We start from the raw sequence: 19,449 nt of genomic DNA, 5'->3' as shown, positions 1-19,449 counted from the left end.
TGGCCTTTTGCGGCTGTCCAACCTCACCAGGTCCCATTGCCTGTCGCAGCAGTCCAAACTCACCAGGTCCCATGGCCATGACCTGTCATAGCAGTCCAACCTCACCAGGTCCCATGGCCTTCCACAGCAGTCCAGCCTCACCAGGTCCCATTGCCTGTCGCAGCAGTCCAACCTCACCAGGTCCCATTGCCTGTCACAGCAGTCCAACCTCACCAGGTCCCATGGCCATGACCTGTCACAGCAGTCCAGCCTCACCAGGTCCCATGGCCATGGCCTGTCACAGCTATCCAACCTCACCAGGTCCCATGACCTGTCACAGCAGTCCAACCTCACCAGGTCCCATGGCCATGGCCTGTCACAGCAGTCCAACCTCACCAGGTCGCATGGCCATGGCCTGTCACAGCAGTCCAACCTCACCAGGTCCCATTGCCTGTCACAGCAGTCCAACCTCACCAGGTCCCACTGCCTGTCGCAGCAGTCCAACCCCACCAGGTCCCATGGCCATGGCCTGTCATAGCAGTCCAGCCTCACCAGGTCCCACTGCCTGTCGCAGCAGTCCAACCTCACCAGGTCCCATGGCCGTTGCCTTTCACGTGAGCGTATCGCTGTGCCTTCTGGTCTTCCTCGCAGGAACAGCTTGGCTCCTGTGATTTCCCCGGTGTCCCCTACAGTTTTCTTGGCCTGTGTTGAGGCTGCCAAGAGGGAACCCAGCCTCAGGCAGGGTTACCTGTCAGGAGAACAGGGGGCAGACTGAACAGTCTCTCCTGCTTGCACTGTCCCAGGGAAGGTCACAGATGCCCCTGTGAAGGAGTCAGTCTGCCTGGGTGGCTGTGTCAGTAATACCAAGTGCCTGGAGCTGCCTCCCTGACAGAGCTCCGTGTGGAGAACCAACGTAGCGTGTGCCTCAGTTTACATCCCAAGGCATCCCCTGACCATCTCCTGAGAGCTGAGCCCAGGTTCCCTCCTCCACTTCCCCATGCCTCTGGTGGGATGGTGTGCGGGGCTCAACAAACGGTCCTTCACGGTGTCACAGCATGGTGAGCGTGGGGTGGCATCGCGCCGTCTCCCAAGAGCAAACGCTTCGCTTGCTTTTCCTCTGGATCTGCTGAAGCTGAATCCCGCGGCAGAGGGTGGGTGGGTCTCTGTGGTCACAGTTCGCAATCCTGGCTAACGATGTAGCCCTCCACTGCCCCAGCAATGGCTTGTGGGCCAATATTCGTTATAACCCAGCTATAACAGTCCTGTGCAAACATGGCTCTGCATGTTCTTTCTCAGACTGCTTTGCTATGTCTGCTTCGTGCCCTTGATTACGCGACCTGCTGAGGTAAAGAAGACCCTCACACAAATAAGTTTCTCTTTTCCTTGATGCCAGCCATCGGTCATTCCATTTGCATCTCTCTGTCTGACTCTCTCCTTCACATTTATGCAGTGACTCCAGGGATGAAGATCTATATTGATCCCTTCACCTACGAAGATCCCAATGAAGCTGTCCGGGAATTTGCGAAAGAAATCGATATCTCTTGTGTCAAAATCGAGCAGGTGATCGGGGCAGGTAGGTGAACTGTGAATGTCTGGCTGGCCCTCGGCAGTGCTTTGTGCTTCTTTGTGGTCTCAGGCTCTGGTGAAGATCTAGCCTTACGTGTACTGGGAAGACCAGTGTCACCAGCTCCAGATTGGGCTAGGAGGAGCAAGATGGTCCAGTGCTGGAGGAGCAAGTGCATCCAGTGCTGGAGACCTGAAGTTCCCCTCTGCTTATAGTCCCATGTCCAGTGCTTCCTACCGATGATGAGTGCACCTGAAGGGAGGTCTTTGGTGCAGAGGGAGGGAGCACAGATCAGATGGGGGGTGGTCAGCTCGGGGGCGCGCAGGGTGGGCATGGCTGGAGCCCCTGGGAGCAGAGTCTCACGGGGAGAACTGACGAGCCCTATCCCTGTTTCCCTTTGTTCACAGGGGAGTTCGGTGAGGTGTGCAGTGGGCATCTCAAGCTTCCTGGCAAAAGAGAGATCTTTGTGGCCATCAAGACCCTGAAGTCTGGTTACACGGAGAAGCAGAGACGGGACTTCCTGAGCGAAGCCAGCATCATGGGGCAGTTCGACCACCCCAACGTCATCCACCTGGAGGGGGTGGTGACCAAGAGTTCCCCAGTCATGATCATTACGGAGTTCATGGAGAATGGCTCACTGGACTCCTTCTTGCGGGTATGAGATCCCAGGATCATGCAGCTCTGGAGATTGTGTTGGGCCAGGGAAGGACTGGAGGGGAAGGTTGCCTTCTCATGCCAGTGTAACAGTGCCCTTCACTGCCCGGCATCGCCTGCCACTGGGGCAGCTGCTGCACGTCCTGGAGGTCTGTGTCTTGGGAACAGAGGTGGCACCAAGGCTGTCAGCTGTGATGTGTGTTGGGCTGTGCCTACCTGTAGGCATCCCCACGTGTGCCTGTCCCCGCTCTGCCTCTCTGGATGTGGAGGGACAGTCTGGCATAGCTTTCCCACAGCAGGACTTCACCTCCAGCTGCTCTTGTCTAAATATTTACAGGTCGGAGGTTGAAATGGGTCCTTCACTGTGTTGAAGGGAGAGAACCTGCTTAAATAGGAATAGATTGCCCCTTCCGACCCCTCCTGTGCCAGGTTGGGGATTGTTGGGATGACAGCAGCCATCGTGGTGAGGTCCACAGGCTGTGTGACGGTGACTGCCAGCCCCTGCGAGCTCCCCACTGCCCACCCTCTTGCTCTGAGAGGGAACTTGTGGCGTGGCTGTGTCTTGGCACACGATGTCAAAGGAGTCTACTAGCCCTTTGCCTGACCATGGCGGGCCGTGAATTTGCTCCTCTCATGTGGACTCTTTCCCTTCTCTTCCCCTCAGCAAAATGACGGGCAGTTCACGGTGATCCAGCTGGTGGGCATGTTGCGGGGCATCGCGGCAGGCATGAAGTATCTGGCCGATATGAACTACGTGCACCGGGACCTGGCTGCCCGCAACATCCTGGTGAACAGCAACCTGGTCTGCAAAGTGTCTGACTTCGGCCTCTCCCGTTTTCTGGAGGACGACACCTCTGATCCCACCTACACCAGTGCACTGGTAAAGCTGCTCATCCAGAGGGGGAGGGATGGGTGGTGAAGGATCAGAGATCCCCCCTGGAAATGGGGAACACTTTTTCAGGGTGCTAACGATGGAAATGAGGTGCTGCTGGATGGGAAAGACCAATTAAATGAACCAAGGGAGATTTTTTTTGCAAGGTCCTGTCCAGTGGGCCAGTGGCTGTTGATGGACCCTATGGACATCCCTGTGGATAACCGAACCTTCTTCCAACCACGTCTGCAAACACATACATGTCCCTGATAAAGCCTTTAGTTGGAATGCTGCATTATACCCCCCCAGCATGGACCAGCTGGGGGTCCTCTGAGATGCTGCCCTTGCAGATTCGTTGCCAGGGCAGCAGGTCTGGGGTTTCATTTTTTCACCATCCCTGTCCAATCTGCCCTGCTGTCTGGGAGGCTGTGATCCTTTTTCATGTCACGTCACAGGCTCAGCCCCAGCGACGATGGAGTGAAGAGTGGATGCGTGCTGGGTGAAACCCTGCAGTTCCAGATACTGATCTAGATAGTCTGTCGGAATTAGAGAAACATTCCCAGAAATGTTTTCCTGATCACAGAACAGCTTGACAGGATCCCCATGGTGCCAGTGACACAAGTCCCACCGAGGACTCGGGGCCTGGCTCAGGCTACAGAACGTGCGCCAGGACCAAAGGATAATTTGAAGATTTTGTTGTTGTTCTTGTTCAGTGAGATTGCAGCCAGGACTTCTCGTAAATACCACTGTTCGCAAAGGCATACAGAAACCCTCTGCAGTGATGCTAGAGGATCGATGCCTGCATACAATGGCTGTGACAGGACATCTTGGAAATAAGTGTTGATAGAGCTGGGGCATGAGCTGTAGGAAACCATCTCTCCCAGATCTTTCCAAGCTGCCAGTGAAGAGATGTCTGGCATAGCTCTTAGTGAATTACCTAACAAACACCTAAAAATGTGCACTTTCATTCTCATCTGAACTTGTGTAGCTTCAAACATCAACCTTTCAGTCTTATATAGTCATCCTATAGCTTTTAGAAACACTAGCAACATTCATTTTTCATGACATGATACTTACATGCAATTAACTCTCCCTTTGTTAAGCTAAATACATGGGAGCTTCTAGTGTTTGCTGCTGTTTTCTATTCCTGTTACTGTGCCTGTAGCTTTTCTCTCTTTCATCTCTCATTTATTCTTCTTAAACTGTGGGCACTGTAGCAGGACACATATAATCTATAATGATAGAATATGTGCACCCACTATAACAAAGTACCTGGAGTAATGATGTCTTCCTCTTCAAAATGCACCATCCTCAAATGTCCCAAGATGCAGGAGTGTTTTTTATTCTAATTACCCCAGAAACCTTGTGTTCATGGATGGGAACAGCCACAAGATATGGCTTGGGAGGTTCATGCTGGACCGAAGGAAAATCTCCTTCTCCAACAGGGTGATGAAGCTCTGGCTCAGATCACCAGAGAGGTGGAAGGTCTGGCAGAAGTGAGTTCCCACAAGGGTCCTCCAAACATACCCAGTCTGTAATTTCTACTTCAGGACTTCTTTTTTATCCACTTTTTCAATCCATTGCTTGTCAGGAGCTCTGTTAAGAGTATGCCTGATGGAGAGGCTGTCATGTTTGGTGTGGAGTACTTGGTCTCCCCCTCCTGTGGAAAACAAAATATTTTGTCTGAGGTTTGTGGCTGTGAGAAGATTAAGGAACATTATCTTGTTTTCATTATTCTAGCATGTGTAGGGCCTGAGTCCTAATAAGTCCTAGGAGACCCTTAATAAGACACGGTAATTATTCATTGACAAAGTATAATGTTCCGTAATCTTCTCACAGCCACAAAATGCAGGCACTTTTGCTTATTTTTCAGCACAGGGGAAGATTTTCCCTTCAGAAGGTCCCCTGAGTTGTGAATGCTTCGAGTCCAAAGAGCCTGGTGGAAAATCAGGAGGCTGCAAGGGCTTAAGCAGAGTGTGGCAGTCCCGGTGGCCCCGTGCTGGGTGCACCATTCCTGTCCCCTTCGGTGCAGAACTCCTCTACGGGGGTAGAAAGTCATTCTGATTTCTCCAGAGCTGCTCTTGCCCAGCAGGATGATGGAGACCCCAGCGCCCACCCAGTCCATCCCATTTCTCACCAGTGTCCATGCATGCCATACTAAAGAAGATCACAGAATCTCGGCACGGTGGGGCTGGAAGGCACCTCTGGGATCATGGGATCACCGTGTCCAGCCCCTGCTGGAGCAGGTTCCCCCCGAGCAGGCTGCACAGGATCCATCCAGGCGCGTTTGGATGTCTCCAGAGAAGGAGACCCCACAGCCTCCCTGGGCAGCCTGCCCCCCCTGCTCCGTCACTGGTTTCAGTCATTCTTTCTTTTCCTCTTACTGGCCTCTCTGTTTTTTCCTGCAGGGTGGGAAGATCCCGATACGGTGGACAGCACCTGAGGCAATTCAGTACCGAAAATTCACATCGGCCAGCGATGTGTGGAGCTACGGAATAGTCATGTGGGAGGTGATGTCGTATGGCGAGCGGCCTTACTGGGACATGACCAATCAAGATGTGAGTTGTTAAGAAACAAGGAGAAGAAACACTGAAACTGGGAGCATTGCAAAGCCAAAGCATGGCTACAGCTAGACCCAGCCTGTGGCATGTCCAGAGCTTCCCTGTCATGGGAGATGTGTCCAAGGTCAACACCTTTGGAAGAAGTAATGGGGATAACTTTGGCTTTTGGTCCCATTGTGCAGTTGTGGCAGAAGTTTGGGACTGTACAGCACCCACTGCGGGTAGGACAGGGTTAACGTGAGCATCTTGAGGGTGGTAGGCATGTCCAGGAGCAAAGGGAGCAGGCACGTGGAAAATAAAATGCTGCCACGGACCTGAGAGCTCCTGGAGCAGCAAGCAGATCTTCATCTGCAGGAGACCACAGGCATTTGGTGGAAGTCTGTTCTAGACACATCGAGTCGTAAAATGGTTTGAGTTTGAGGGAACCTTTAAAGATCACCGAGTCCAACCCCCCTGTCATGGTCAAGGACATCCGCCACTAGATAGTCGTTAAACCTGCCCTGGCAAGCTTGCCCTGTGATGTGTAAGAAGTCAAGCATCTTGTACGCAGCTAGAATCCAAACCCACAAAGTATTTCAGGACATGCTTAATTTTAAATACTTGATGACTCTTCTCTAATTCAGGTGGAACTGTTATGTGCACTCCTTGCTCCCTGGGACCCAGGCAAGTTTCCGTGAGCCCTTGCCCCCGTGCAAGGGGGACCCGTGGCTGCAGTCCACTCCACCACAGCAATGCCATGCTCCCTCTACCTCCTGATACCTGGGTGGTCAAAGCCCACCCATCCAGCAGCAATGAGTGCTGTGCAGCATGCTACGGGTGTCCAGAAGACCCCTTTGCTGTGAGGGTCGTAGGTCTCTTGTGACGTTGTCTCTCTGAAGAGCTGCCCTTCTTCATGCGGTCTCCACCTTGTGAACCCTCAGGATTTCCCGGGAGGTCCCTTGGTTTGCAGAAGGCTTGTCTTCCCCCCTGCTGCAAGCCTGACTCTTGCAAACCTGCATGCTACAGCATCTGCCTGGCTTCCAGCTTGTTTCAGAGCTGCCTCTGGGCAGTCCGCTGGAAGCCTTCAGACTGTCACCTCCATCTCCATCATCCTGTGGTCTCCTGAAAAACCCCTGCCTCACAGGGAGAGAGTGAGCGCCAGCTCCCACCTGACTTGTACCACTCCGCCCACCCCGATGGCAAGTCAGACAACTGTTTTCAAGTCAGTATAACCCCATCTGAAGAAACCACGTCAGGTTTCTTCAGAGTGGGACAATTTCCTCACTCGTGCTTGGTGGGAGAGTTACTCAAGGTAGTTCCTCACACCTGGAATGGATAGATGATATCTTTGCACCTTCGGCTGTTCACAGCCTTGCCTCAGGCCCTGGCATACCAGAAAAATCTTTGCATCAAATCTTTGAGCCAAAGGGGAAGGAGTTAGGGGTATGCCGTTCTCAGAAAGGACAATTCCCCTCCTGTTAAGGCTTTTATCGCCCACAGTTTCAAGGATTTCCTGCAGCCAGGTGTCACCGCCCTTCTCCCTGCCTCAGCATCCCTCTGCACGCGTAGCGCTCTGCCATCCCTCTCCCTTCTCCTCCTCCCCCTGGCTTCCTTCTCTCAATGGTTCCTCTTGCTGCGACCCCTGCTCTGCAGCAGCACTGCTTCAGCCGGTGGGGATGGCAGAGCCCATGCCCGTCTCCTTGGCACAGCCTGCTGCGTGGCGCCTGTCCCCAGCCTCTTCTTCCCCTTCTGCTGCTGCAGGCCATGGTGCCCCTGAAGCTGTCGCCACTTAACTGCAGCTGGTCCTCCCTGCGGGTGAGCGCGTGGCTGATATTCCCTGCAGATTAGCCTCCTGACCCCGGGGTGTGAGCGCCTGGGGAGGCTGGGGCGGGAGAGGAGGCGGGGGGCGCAGCATGTGCCCCCTCAAGGGATGTGTCTGATGGCAGCGAGGCGGGTGGCTTGTTGGGAAACCGTTTGGTCCATGCCGGAGGCGAGTGTTTGATGCTTGAGTGATGACCCTCCCCAGCCCTGCTCCCCGCCATGCTTCCCCTCCCCTCTGCCTCGGATACATCTGCCATCCAGAGCGCTGGGAGAGGGGACAGCTTGCACCTCTTGGGGGAATCCCTGAACAGGAGCCAAGAGCTGCACAAAGCACACCGACAATGCTTCAGGTCGGACCTTCACAAGCCCAGTGGGGCACCGTCATATCCAGCCAGGGGGGGCAGAAGGGAGGGAGAACTTCCCTCTGGCACGTTTTGACATCAGCGGTGCGAGCCCCCATCTGTCTCAGGTCAGCATCTCCAGCACCTTGGCCATGCACATCGGTGTCTGGAGCACCCTCCAAATCCATTCTCCGCCTGAAGCCACAGTCTGTCTTCAGCCCTGCCAGATGCCCCACCTCATGCCCTGGATTGCTTGGCAGGGATCTGTCCCTACCCTTCCTTGCAGCAGCAGCCTTCTGCTGCCACAGCACCTCCAGTGCCTTCTCTCTACCAACCCTTCCCTGCTGCTTTCCCAGTCCCAGCTGCAGTGTCCTCAATTTTCACCATGTAGCCTTCCTGCTCAACATCACGCCGCTGTGTGGGGATCGCTACTCCTTCCCCAGGAGAGTGGCGCAGCCCTGGGGTAGCCCAGCAGACACGTTTCTGTCATTGGAAGTACGCAAGACGTGGCTGGCCAAAGCTATGGTAGACTTGATCACGTGGATTATCACATGGATCACATGGAGAAGAGCCAGGGACATCGAGGTCCTTCCTCTGGATCCCTGAGGGAGGTTCTGTCAATCTTCCTCCCCTTCTTCATCATCTCTCTGGAGAGTTGGTCATTTCCAAATGCCACCCTGGTTTTCAGTTCCTGCAGTATCCCTCAGTTCTGGTTTTTATACTCGCTTCTGGGTTTTGTGGCCATGCACAAGCCTGTTTGTAGTATCCAAGGCTCCTTCTGCTCGCCTTTCAGTGCCCTTGCTATGTGTATGACCGTAGGACGTACAAGGCCAAGAAGGTAGGAGAAGACTGCCTGTCCCATACCTCTGTCAGAGAAACATATGCCCCTGGACGAAGCTGTGCAGCTTCGTCCTCCTTGATCACCCAGATGGGGATGGAGGGCTCCATGTGCAGAGTGACAGGGAAATGGGGTTCCCCTTGAAGAAGACCCTCTAGCCCTGGTGCACGTGCTGTTTCCACTGAATGTTGCAAGACCAGACGTTGTCCCAGGTTGTGTCGTGCCCTAAGTCCAAATGGGCAGCAGCCAAAGCCATCTTGTGTGGGCCCACAGAGCTGCAGCATGGCTTAGGCAAGGTGAGCTTCAACCCTGCTCCACATGCCGTAGCAAAGCTCTCCTGTGCCGGGCTCTGCTGACCAAGGTCTTGGTCCCCACTGCTGTGTCCTTTGGTCTGCATATGTAGAAGATCATGGGGAGATGCAGCCCTTACTGCTGGCTCAGCACACCCAGCCCTGTCCTGTGGCACAGCTCTGGCTCCTGGAAGGGCTGGGTGGTTGGCAGGAGTAGAACTGGAGGAAGGAAAACACGAGGGCAACTTCCCCGGGCTGGAAATCACAAGCAGATCCTTCACCAGATGAGGATGTTCTCCTCCCAGTAAGCTGTGTTGTTGTGCTGTGTCCCTGTCTGAAAACATGAACCCTTATCTCTGAGTCACCTTTCTGGTGCCTGGAGCTGCAGGCTCACACGTGCTCTCTTTCCCTAGGTCAGGAGACGGATGGGCATGGCTCATCACAGGACAAGGTGACAGGCAGAGGGTTGGGAGTTCAAGAGGAGCGTGTGGTGGTGGCCGAGGTGGTGGGCAGCACTAAGGGTAGGCAGAGCAGCCCCAGTGCAGAATGGCTGGCCCGCCCACCCTCAGGATCCAAGGAAAGGAACGTTACGGATTCAATAGGTTTTATTGCAACTGTATTGATCTCTTTGACTCCTCTTGCAGGTGATAAATGCTATTGAACAGGACTATCGGCTGCCACCCCCTATGGATTGTCCAAATGCCCTGCACCAGCTCATGCTTGACTGTTGGCAGAAGGACCGAAACCATAGACCCAAATTTGGGCAAATTGTCAACACCTTAGATAAAATGATCCGAAATCCTAACAGCCTGAAAGCCATGGCACCTCTCTCCTCTGGGTATGTATCTCTGTCTTCCTCTTGTCCTTTCGCTTCTGTTTGCAGATCGGCTGTCCTTCGTGTCCTGCTGGGCACCATCCTGGCATCTCTCTAGGCTAGCTAGAGAGGCAGTTTGGCCTGTGTTGTTTGGTCCTTTATAGGAAAGGCATTACGGGATGTCAAGGTCACCCTGTCCCTGTCCTTGGGCAGGTTAGATCTGGTGAATCCAGACGGCTCACTGAGCTGGACAGTGTACTCTGTGCAGTTAGAGGAGCATCGTGGTTTCACGTGCACATGATTGCTGGGTGGGCGTGTTGCTTTGGTAGCCCAATCTGGCAGGCAGTGGAGGCAGATGAAGCCTTATCAGGCAGTACGATGTTTCCTGGACGGGGTGGGAACACACCAGCTTGGGGGAAGCACTGGTCCCATGATGAGAATGCATTTTCTCCCCTTATGCAGCCAGGATTTGAGAGCTGTGTCCCATCGCCTTTGATGGCTCCTACAAACCGATCCAGAAAGACTTCTGTGATGCTCTATACATAATCCTTCCTCAGTCGAACAGAGTGCTTTCTGGGGGGCACTTCTTAACGCGGTGCGGTGCAGGCACTGTGAATGATGCTGGTCCAGGTCCCTCTGGCTGATGGAGGGTGCAGAAATACACGTGCTTGCTGCTGTTTGCTCTGCTCATTTCCCCTTTCTGTGTTTCAGGATGAACCTCCCCCTCCTCGACCGCACAATCCCAGATTATACCAGCTTCAACACTGTGGATGAATGGCTGGATGCCATCAAGATGAGCCAGTACAAGGAGAGCTTTGCCAGTGCTGGCTTCACCACCTTTGACGTAGTATCTCAGATGACTGTAGAGTAAGTGCCCAGGCTTCTAGTCCCAAAGCACAAGGAAAAGTCTCAGTAGTTCAACAACAATTAGTTGCTATTGAACTAGATCTTATTTTCAGATGATGTTGCTTTTTATAGAGTTTGTTGCTTTGTGGACCCACTTGTAGTCTGTGCTGTTTCTGCAGAACTGCTCTGTTCTGCAGGCTCTGTCTTGTCTCCAGACTGTCTGTCGCTCTGGATCTGCAGAATTCATTTCCACACCATCACACTGCATGTGTGTGAGAACATGCTGTGAGAACCAAGACCCCCACCAGGGTCTCTGAAACCCCAACATGGAACAAATGGAGATTTCAGGCTGGCATCAGACAGTTCTCCAGCCACTCAAGAGCACTTTCAGGCTCCACGTTCCTCTTGGACGTATGGTGTATTGGTGATGGAGACAAGCACACTGCAAACAAATTTCTGCCTAAGAAAGGCCTCTGAAAGTCCAGATGGTTTCAAGTTTGTTCTGAATTGCCTTGCATCCACTAAAAACATCCCTCGGTGGCAGAGTTTTAGCAAGCTCTGCAGAGAAAGCAGGCAGCTGAAATCCATTTGTGGTGGTTTTTGAAATCCCTTGGGGCTAGCTGGAGCTTTGATGCCTCTGGTGAAAGATTTGTGGTTGGTTGCAGTTAGTTTTAGAAACCCTGCCTAAGAAAGTGGCAAGCATTAAAGCCATCTGTAAGTGCTGTGGTGCTCTCTGCCTGGTAACCAGGAAGGTTTTTTTCTATTTGGTGCCTAATTCCAGAGTTTCAGTGTACCGATGAAACAGAACCTGTTCACGCAACAGCCCAACTACATTTTTTAATTTTTTTTTGGCTTTTTTTGTTCTTATTTGCTTCCATTTTGCTGAAATTCAGCTGGCAATTCTGGTTATTTCAGTACATCTGTTTTAGAACCCCAGGGCCCTGGGGATGATTTTGGCACACTAAAGGCTGTGTTCATACAACAGAAGAGGGTTCATAAATTCTGAAGGTTAGCAAGGAAGAACTTGGACCAAATTGGGACATCACACCCGCACCACAACCCAACCCCTGCAGGTGGTCCAGCTAGTGAAATCTGTTTTTTCATGGACATGCTCAGTGTCCCTTAAGTGCCACCTCTCCCAGTTCCTTAGCCCAGCCCTCACAATGTCTTCCAAGTCCTTGCCAGGTGCCTTCATCAGACACAAGGGTATCCTCAGCTCATGTCTCCACCAGTTTTGGCCAACCTCCCTCCCACATTCCTCCATGCTTGGCTGGCCATAATAATGGAGAAAAGGACACTCAAGTCCTTTTCCTTGGGAAGTCATGCTGCAACATGAAAACATGAACATCTTGAAACCACGTTCTAATGGTCAGTAGTCTCTGTAGAAGTAGATGGTCATGTAAGTGGAGTTGCTGTTTTCTTCAAATTTGGCTAGCCAGCAAAATGTAAATGTTTGCTGAAAACTGATTCAGTTCATCAAATCCACATGGTTTCAACACTGACCTTCTGGAAAGGTCTCTCACTGGTGTGTCTGCAGGCTGGACCACCTGGCCCACCAAATGGTCTGTGTGCAGGGCAGAAAGCTTGGGAAGCACTGGGCTGTGCACGGCCACTGCCTTACTCTGGGTTACAGACATCGGTGAAGACTTCGGGCTTTATTTCCAATCGGAACAAAAGCCAAAGTCAAAGTGCCAAACTCATCCAAGGAGGAAAATTCCCTAGCTCAGCACGTTTGGCTGCGGCGGAGGAGGGAATGGAAACCCTTTGGAAGAAGAGCTGTCCCTGTGAAGGATGCTGTCCTGGTTGCCAGCCGCGTGCTGTGCTAGCAGGGTTCCAGTTTGGCTGAGCAGCAGCAGAGGTGTGTCTGGGACGTTCACCCTCACACCAGTCTCCCAGGGCATGGGAGACCCCAGTGGTGGTCTCCAGTTGGCTACCACCAAGCAGAATGCGTACATCTGTGGCATAGCCCCGTGCCCAGCTTTCCTTCTTCATACTCCTGTTGTTTGACCAAAGAAGCAAGGTCTAAAGCAAACTCTGAAGCAAACATACAGGCTCATGTGCCACTCGTGCTAGATGACTTTTTCCACCTTTCCATGGAGCTCCTATTTGCCCTTCTTTGCCCAGTGACTTCCACTCTAAAAAGAAAAGGTTTTTGCCACACTTCCTCGTAAGTCTGTTCCTAACCCTCTAGGAAGGAGAAAAGGCAACTGAAAATCCTTAGAGGGAGGTATGGGTCGTGTCCCATGAATGCCATCCGTTCCCTGACCAGGAGAATTCATGACTGAGATTTATCCAAGAGCGAGATGAGTAGCAAACTCAGCTGGAGTGATCACAGATAGGACCAGCGCAGGGTCACCCTCATGCTCTTGGCATGACCTTTGTTTTTCCCAGATGCCTACTAGCTATAAAAAAATAGAAGCAGTGCAAAAATTACATCGCCCTCATACATATCCTTGCAAAGAGGATAAAGAGCAAAAGTTAATCACTTCGTGGCCTCATCAGATCAAAGGAAAAGTAGCAAGGACAGCCAACATCTGCATAGGGGGAGCGAGGTGCACACTGGTGAGGGTATAGCACATCCCGTTCGTACGTCTCCAGGGACGGAAAAAATGGGTTACTGTGTCACGAAATAAGAGAGAGGATCCAAACGTGCCAAGAGAGAATGAAAATGGTACAAGGGTAGAATACCTAAGGCTAACTCACCCACAAGCAGTGAGCAGAGCCTGTGGTGGTTGGTTTCACGCTCTCTGTTGGGGTTCAGGTGCTCTGGGGGTGCTGTGGTAGGCAGCAAGTGCAAAGATGAGGAGGATGAGCTGGGAAGAGTCAAAGAGGAGGAGTAGAGGTTTCACCAGGTTTGCAGGCATTTGCTGCAGAATAAATCTGCAGAAACTTCAGCTCCTGGTACACCACACGCTTACCTGTGATCTTGTTCTGCTGTGAGAAAAATGTCTTTTGATGCTTATGTGTTGTTTCTTTTCCTCCCAAAGGGACATTCTGCGAGTTGGGGTCACTTTAGCAGGACACCAGAAGAAAATTCTGAACAGTATCCAGGTGATGAGAGCACAGATGAACCAAATTCAGTCTGTGGAGGTTTGATAGCTACGTGTCCTCCTCTTCCTCGAGGCCCTGCTCCCCTTTGCCCCTGTATGTTCAAGCTCCAGTTCTTGAGTGTTCTGCGTGGACCAGAGACAGACAGCTGCTCTGAGGATCATGGCAACAGGAAGAAACGCCCTGTCATCAGCAACAAGAAGTCACCAAGAGCTTCTAGAATTTAAGCAATGGAAAAAGGGAACAAAAAAAAGACAACTATTTTGAAAAAAAAAACAAAAACAAACACAAAAACAAAAAACCTATGAAATATTTTTAAATAATAATAAAGCAATTGCATTCTTGAAAAGGGCTCCAAGACCAATGGGAGTCTCCAAAGGAAGAGAAGAGCAGCTTCATCTGTTTCCTCTTGCACAAGGCTGCTGCAGCTGGGCGCAGGCACCTCTGGAGCAATGAGACTTTTTCAAGAAGATGAATGCAACGAAAGGTCACGAGAAGCACTTCTCTTTCTCACGTGGGATGGCAGCTCTGGGAATGGCCTGCAGCCAGCAGTCCTTCCCAACAGCCACTGTTAGGAAATGAAAGGGGAGAGAGAGCTGAAGCTCTTTGGTGCTGTGGAACCAAGTGCATCTCAGAAATTGATGGACTTCTTCAAAAGCTGAAGACTTTTTTTTTTAAAAAAAAAAACCACAAATAAACTGAGACTAGAAGAGGCTGTTTCCGACAAATGAGAAGGAATCTGTAACGCTTGGGGGGGTGGGTGGGGATGGGGAAAACCAATCCTTTTTACATCTCTTATTTTCTCTTGTCATGGAACAGTTTTGTGAGTGACAGTTTCCTAAGGGTCTGTCCATCCACCCTCCAGTGGCATCATTGTCTCATACATATCACATGCACAAGACTTTTAGTGATGTCCTCACTAGATGCCAATGATCTTTTCCCAGAAGACTTCCCAAGTACAGTATGTAGTAGTTTTTATTACAAATGCTGACATGTACCTTTATTTTTCAGTTGTCATTGTTGGGGAGATTTGTCCTTTTACCTTGTTTTGTTAACACCAGTTTGTGAGTTTGGGGTTGGAAATTTTTGGTTGGGTTGGTTTGGTTTTTTTTAATGAAAAAAAGAAATGACATCGCCAAGCATCATATCATTCAAGAACTTAAATCCCTTCCCTGTGGAAGGATAAAATTGCAGCTTATTGACAATATGCTGGGAGAAAAAATTTTTTTATGTGCACATTTCCTCCCATTTGCTTGTTTCTTATTTTGCAATTGGTCATCACCCGACAGATGTGTTTCAAAATGTGAAATGACCAAGATGAAATGACCACCTTCTCGATTCAGGGTGGCTGGTGCAGGGGTGAGCAGCACCACCGAGGGTTTGGAAGTGGGGGGTGGCGGTTTGCAGGGGGGGAAGGGAGAGATGGGGAGGGCAGCTGGATGGTGGGAGGGGATGGTGGCCCTGCAGCTGGCTGTCAGAGTCCTTTGGATGTGTCTGACTGCTGAGAAAGGTGCATGGTTGGTGCATGGACCATAGGAAGGCAGGGTAAGCCTGGTCCCCTTAAGAGGAGCTTGCGGCATGTGGTTGCTTGAGTCTGACTTGTGCTCGCTGCCAGGTTGTGGGTGGTTCACTGTAGTAACTCAACTCTGTGGATGTGCTCTGTGCCCTTCGGGGACCCGGTGCCTTCGTTAGACGATGCACTGGGGGCTCTGAGGCAGCTTCAGCCTCAGCCGGTCGCCTCAAGGAGAGCCTGAGATGGCAAAGGCAAAACCGCTGATCGCTCAGGTCTCCAGAGGCAAAATGCTGTGGTTGGAGCTGAATGGTCAATCGATGGATTTATAAATAACTGAAATAAATACCTTAGTTACTGACCAGGTCTTTGGTACATGTAAATACCACCAAGCAAGCACAGCGGGGTATGAATGAGGATCGGGCTTGTTCTCCCTGTTCAGCACCATCTGGCATCCTTTGAAACATGCCTACCACTGCCCACCGTCCTCGGGCCACCCGTGGCATATTTCCACGTGCGTGGCTCTGGCCAGCAGAACCGGCATTTACCAGCCCTTGGCTGCCATTGCCATGTCGTTCATAGGGTTCTCCACTAATTTGCAGCAGCACGAGGTGTGGAAGGCATGTTCATGGGGAGCTGGTTTGCTGTATTTTCCAGAAGCTGAATCCAAGAGGAGGCGTGTCTGCTGTGGATGAAGCTCCCAAGCTGTCTAGACCTCTGTGGCCAGACACCATCTCCCTAGACTGCTTGTAAAATATGAGGCCATTTATAAAATACTTAGCATTTGCCACTTCCAGACCCGACAATGAAAGCAGCAGACCGTTCCCTCCAAGCGAGAGTTACTTTGCTCTCGCATCGTCCCAGTGTTCGGTGCACAGCTTAAGCAGCAGGGGCCTTACCCAGAGGAATTTTCCCTCCCGCCCCTATTCATCTGAAATCTCTAGTGTGGTATTGTATTTTCGTTTGTTTACAGCATTGCCTTGTCCTTGCATCTGAAAGTGCATCCGTAGTCACGTAGCAGGTGTGTGCTGGGACCACGGGGACGTGTTCTGTGCTCGGCGTCCACAGCGCATCCCCTCCGACAGCAGTGCCGTTGCCCTGCATCTCTTTCAAATGGCAGAATATGATGTCAAGTGAGGAAGGGTGTAGAGACGTAGGTGAGGAGACCGAGGCATATTGTATGCAGGTGGTGCCTGGACATCATCGTCCATCTGTCCTATATCCAGCCTGCTTTAGCCTCTGTTTCTAGTGAAGGGATGCTTTTCATGCCTTTGCACTTTAAAAGCACTGCTCCTGATCAGGAAATGGGCTCAGCTTTGAAAGAACAGCATGCAAAAATCGATGGCAGCAACTAAACCACACGAAGTGCTTGCAGAGGGCACACAGAGAAACAAGAAGCTTCTCCGTGGTCCCTGACCTGCAAGAAGCATGGAGCAGCGGTGAGGACTGCTCATGCGGTGCGCCGCTGTCTCACATCGGAGCTGCTGCATTTGAGCAAGGAACAGTTGACAGTCTTTCCCAAAGGCGTGTCTGAAGCTGTTTGGTGGCCGTCCAGGGTGAGGGAAGTGTGGTGCTGTGCCAACTTGTGTAGCCACAGCCAAGCGGCTCCTTTATGTACAAGAGAGCTTTGCAAGGAGAGCTGTCTGTCCAGAAAACTCACCAGCAAATTCCTATGGGGCAGCCATGTGGAAGGAGCACATGATGCCCTTCAGTTGTCCTGCCCAGACAATTCTTGAGTGTTGTCTGCCATCCCTCACGTTCCTGCAGACACTAGGGAGGAGCAGTGGCCAGGCAGCATCCCCTTTAGCACCAGTCGTTATTAGACAGGGCTTGGAAGGGCACTTCAGGTCTTCATTTGGCAGCATTTTGTCTTAATGCACTGAATGGCCTCACTGGTACCATTAATCTACGTACCAGACCCAACCCACTGTGAAGGATGGGACCATACCAAGCTCGGTGCCACGACTCGCCAAAGCCGAGGCAGCTGCTTGCAGGATAGAGAAGGCATATCCTTGTCTCCTGACCAAAAATCACAAGGTGTTGGCTCTAAAAATAACACGTTCCCGTCTGTTTATACCAGGCATGGCTGGGACATCTGTCTGTATTTGTCTGTGTAAGACTAATGGAGAACTGGACCTAAAATAGAAGTGATCCATAAAATACTGCGATGTTCTGCATCCCTCAGGCTCTCCTGGGAGCACGAGGAACCGAGTTCCTGCAAAGTACTTGGGTTGTAAATGCCTCTGGAGCATGCTCCAGTGGAGGGCAGTCACTGAAGTGACTTTAACATATTTATTTCATGGGTATCAAGTGTACTGCTATGAAATACGAGTCTAATGGCAAAATTCAGCTTCACAGGGAGAACATGTAACAAGGGTAAAAGGCACTTGCTAACACTGACACTGTGAAATACTGTTGTGCATGTGCATGTGTGCATGTGTGAATACTTAACAAAAATTACCACAATGAGTTTTTTCAGGCAGCTTGTTGCAATTTTCACATTTCCCCTCCACCTTTCGAGCTACCTCCCAGACCTACCCTTCTCCTCTGTTTCCCACTGCCATCTGCTGCTGAGGGTCACCTGTGGCAGCTGGTAGGAGAGCTGAGCAGGATCCGAGGTTGAAAATACTAAGTTGGTGGGCCAGTGCTAACTTCAAATCATGGAGACAGAGTGGAGAAAGCAAAACATATGTGGATAGTAGAAAGGTAAAATATATTTAGTGGGTCATTTTCTACCTTTGCCACCAGCCCTTTACCTGGAATTAACAGCACAGGGATGTGCCAGGCGAAAGGGAAAGCAAATTTGTAATACACAGCACTGCCACGAGCAACCGCTTGCCCTTGCTGGCTGTGGGGAAACAGAAAACAGAAACATGGCACTATGAGCTGTGCGTCCCTTCCCCAAGTTATCTTGTGCCCTCCCCAGCCAAATCTCAGAACTCCCTTCCATTAACTTAATGGAGATTTGTGGTTTTCAGCAGCTGAGGAGCTGCTGGCTGCAGTCTGGCTTCTCTCCATAGCATCCTCACCATCAAGCAAGCTTTCAATGGCAGTAATCCATGCACAGGGCTTCCATCGATCCGGGTCAATGTGGCTGTCACAGGGTTTACCAGTTATGCAGTGTTAATGTAGTATTCTAATTCAAATGTAGAGTTTCATCCCACAACTGCATGCCAGTCATTTTATAGCGGAGTCATCTGTTAGCATCGCTGGACCGGTAGGTACCGGTGTTAGCAAGAAGAGAGCCATGTGCAGGGAAGTGTGTAAGATAGTACCCCGTGCAAGGCTGGGGAGCAAGTAATGCTACGTCTGCGTGTAGCTCTGCTTTGGAAAGTTTGCCATGAAGGGACTGCTGGCCAGCAGCGACAGCAAGATCCTGCTTCCTACATGGGGTGCTTAAGCACCCCCCGGTGCAGAGTTGCCCCCTGGGCTGGCATGTCGTGAGCTAAGGAGAGAGGATGCGCTACCCGTGTGAGGTGCTGGCATCCTAATAACGCTTCTCCTGCAGGCCTTGAAGTTGTTCTTGGAGTTGGTGTTAAAGGAAAGGTTCTTTTCCAGTAACCATCACACAGGCTGTAGATTAGCAGAGGCTTGTAGAGAAAAACCTCTTCGTGGGTTTGAGCAGTTGAGAAAACTCGTTATATTTTCCAGGCTGATTTATACGAAATCTGGAGTCAGGGCTTGAACTCTGCTGCATCGTTAACAGTTGTATCCTCTGATGATGTAATAAATCTGTGGCTGCCTTGGATGTATGAATCCAGAGTCTCTGGAAGTATCCCTGTTGTCTGGTTTGTTTTAGTGGAGTCTATTTTTTTAATGTATTTCATCTTCCTTCCTGTGTGTCTAACTTGAGGCTGATTTAATGTAGGTCTTTCTCCATCTTGGAAAATTTTACATATTTACAAGTTGTTCACTTACAGCGTTCAGCATTTCCTCCTTCAAAGTTAGATGAACAAGTAAAGTAGCACCAAATGCATTTTGATATTCTGCTGGCAGTTATCTGATGCCATTAAAGGCAGCCTAAAAATTATCTTCTTTGCTGCGTTCCCCTCCTTTTACACTGCAACCTCTTAGTGAACTGGTTTCAACTCTGGGACCGATAGTCCTTTTCATCGATCAGTGAAGCCAAATGACGTGTCCTCGGGGTTGCATGACCTAAGCTGTACCTGCTTGCGGTCGGCACAACCCTGCTCTGTCCTGGAACTCGTTCGAGGCTGGAGCACTGGTCCCAGCTGCTCATCTTGTTGGTTCTGCCACTGACTGTCTCACAAGCAATTCCTACCAAAAAAAAAATCTCTTCTGTATTACTGATTTCATCTTGTCATTGCTGAGA

At 51.0% G+C, this 19,449-nt stretch overlaps 1 protein-coding gene across 2 annotated transcripts in view; it reads left to right on the top strand.

Moving 5' to 3' along the window:
• Positions 1-14,844, top strand: part of EPHB2 (EPH receptor B2) — a 129,132-nt gene extending 114,288 nt beyond the window's left edge. For both annotated transcript variants that reach the window (XM_055705716.1, XM_055705715.1), the window contains exons 10-16: positions 1,430-1,552; positions 1,951-2,198; positions 2,862-3,077; positions 5,477-5,626; positions 9,543-9,736; positions 10,424-10,579; positions 13,546-14,844. In XM_055705716.1, coding sequence (XP_055561691.1) covers positions 1,430-1,552; positions 1,951-2,198; positions 2,862-3,077; positions 5,477-5,626; positions 9,543-9,736; positions 10,424-10,579; positions 13,546-13,654 — 1,196 coding nt within the window. In that variant the 3' untranslated portion in view covers positions 13,655-14,844. The remainder of the gene's footprint in view (positions 1-1,429; positions 1,553-1,950; positions 2,199-2,861; positions 3,078-5,476; positions 5,627-9,542; positions 9,737-10,423; positions 10,580-13,545) is intronic.
• Positions 14,845-19,449: the final 4,605 nt, after the last annotated feature.

Source organism: Falco cherrug, chromosome 3 (genome assembly GCF_023634085.1).
Source record: "Falco cherrug isolate bFalChe1 chromosome 3, bFalChe1.pri, whole genome shotgun sequence".
Taxonomy (NCBI): Eukaryota; Metazoa; Chordata; class Aves; order Falconiformes; family Falconidae; genus Falco; species Falco cherrug.
This window is presented reverse-complemented; position numbering and strand designations above follow the sequence as displayed.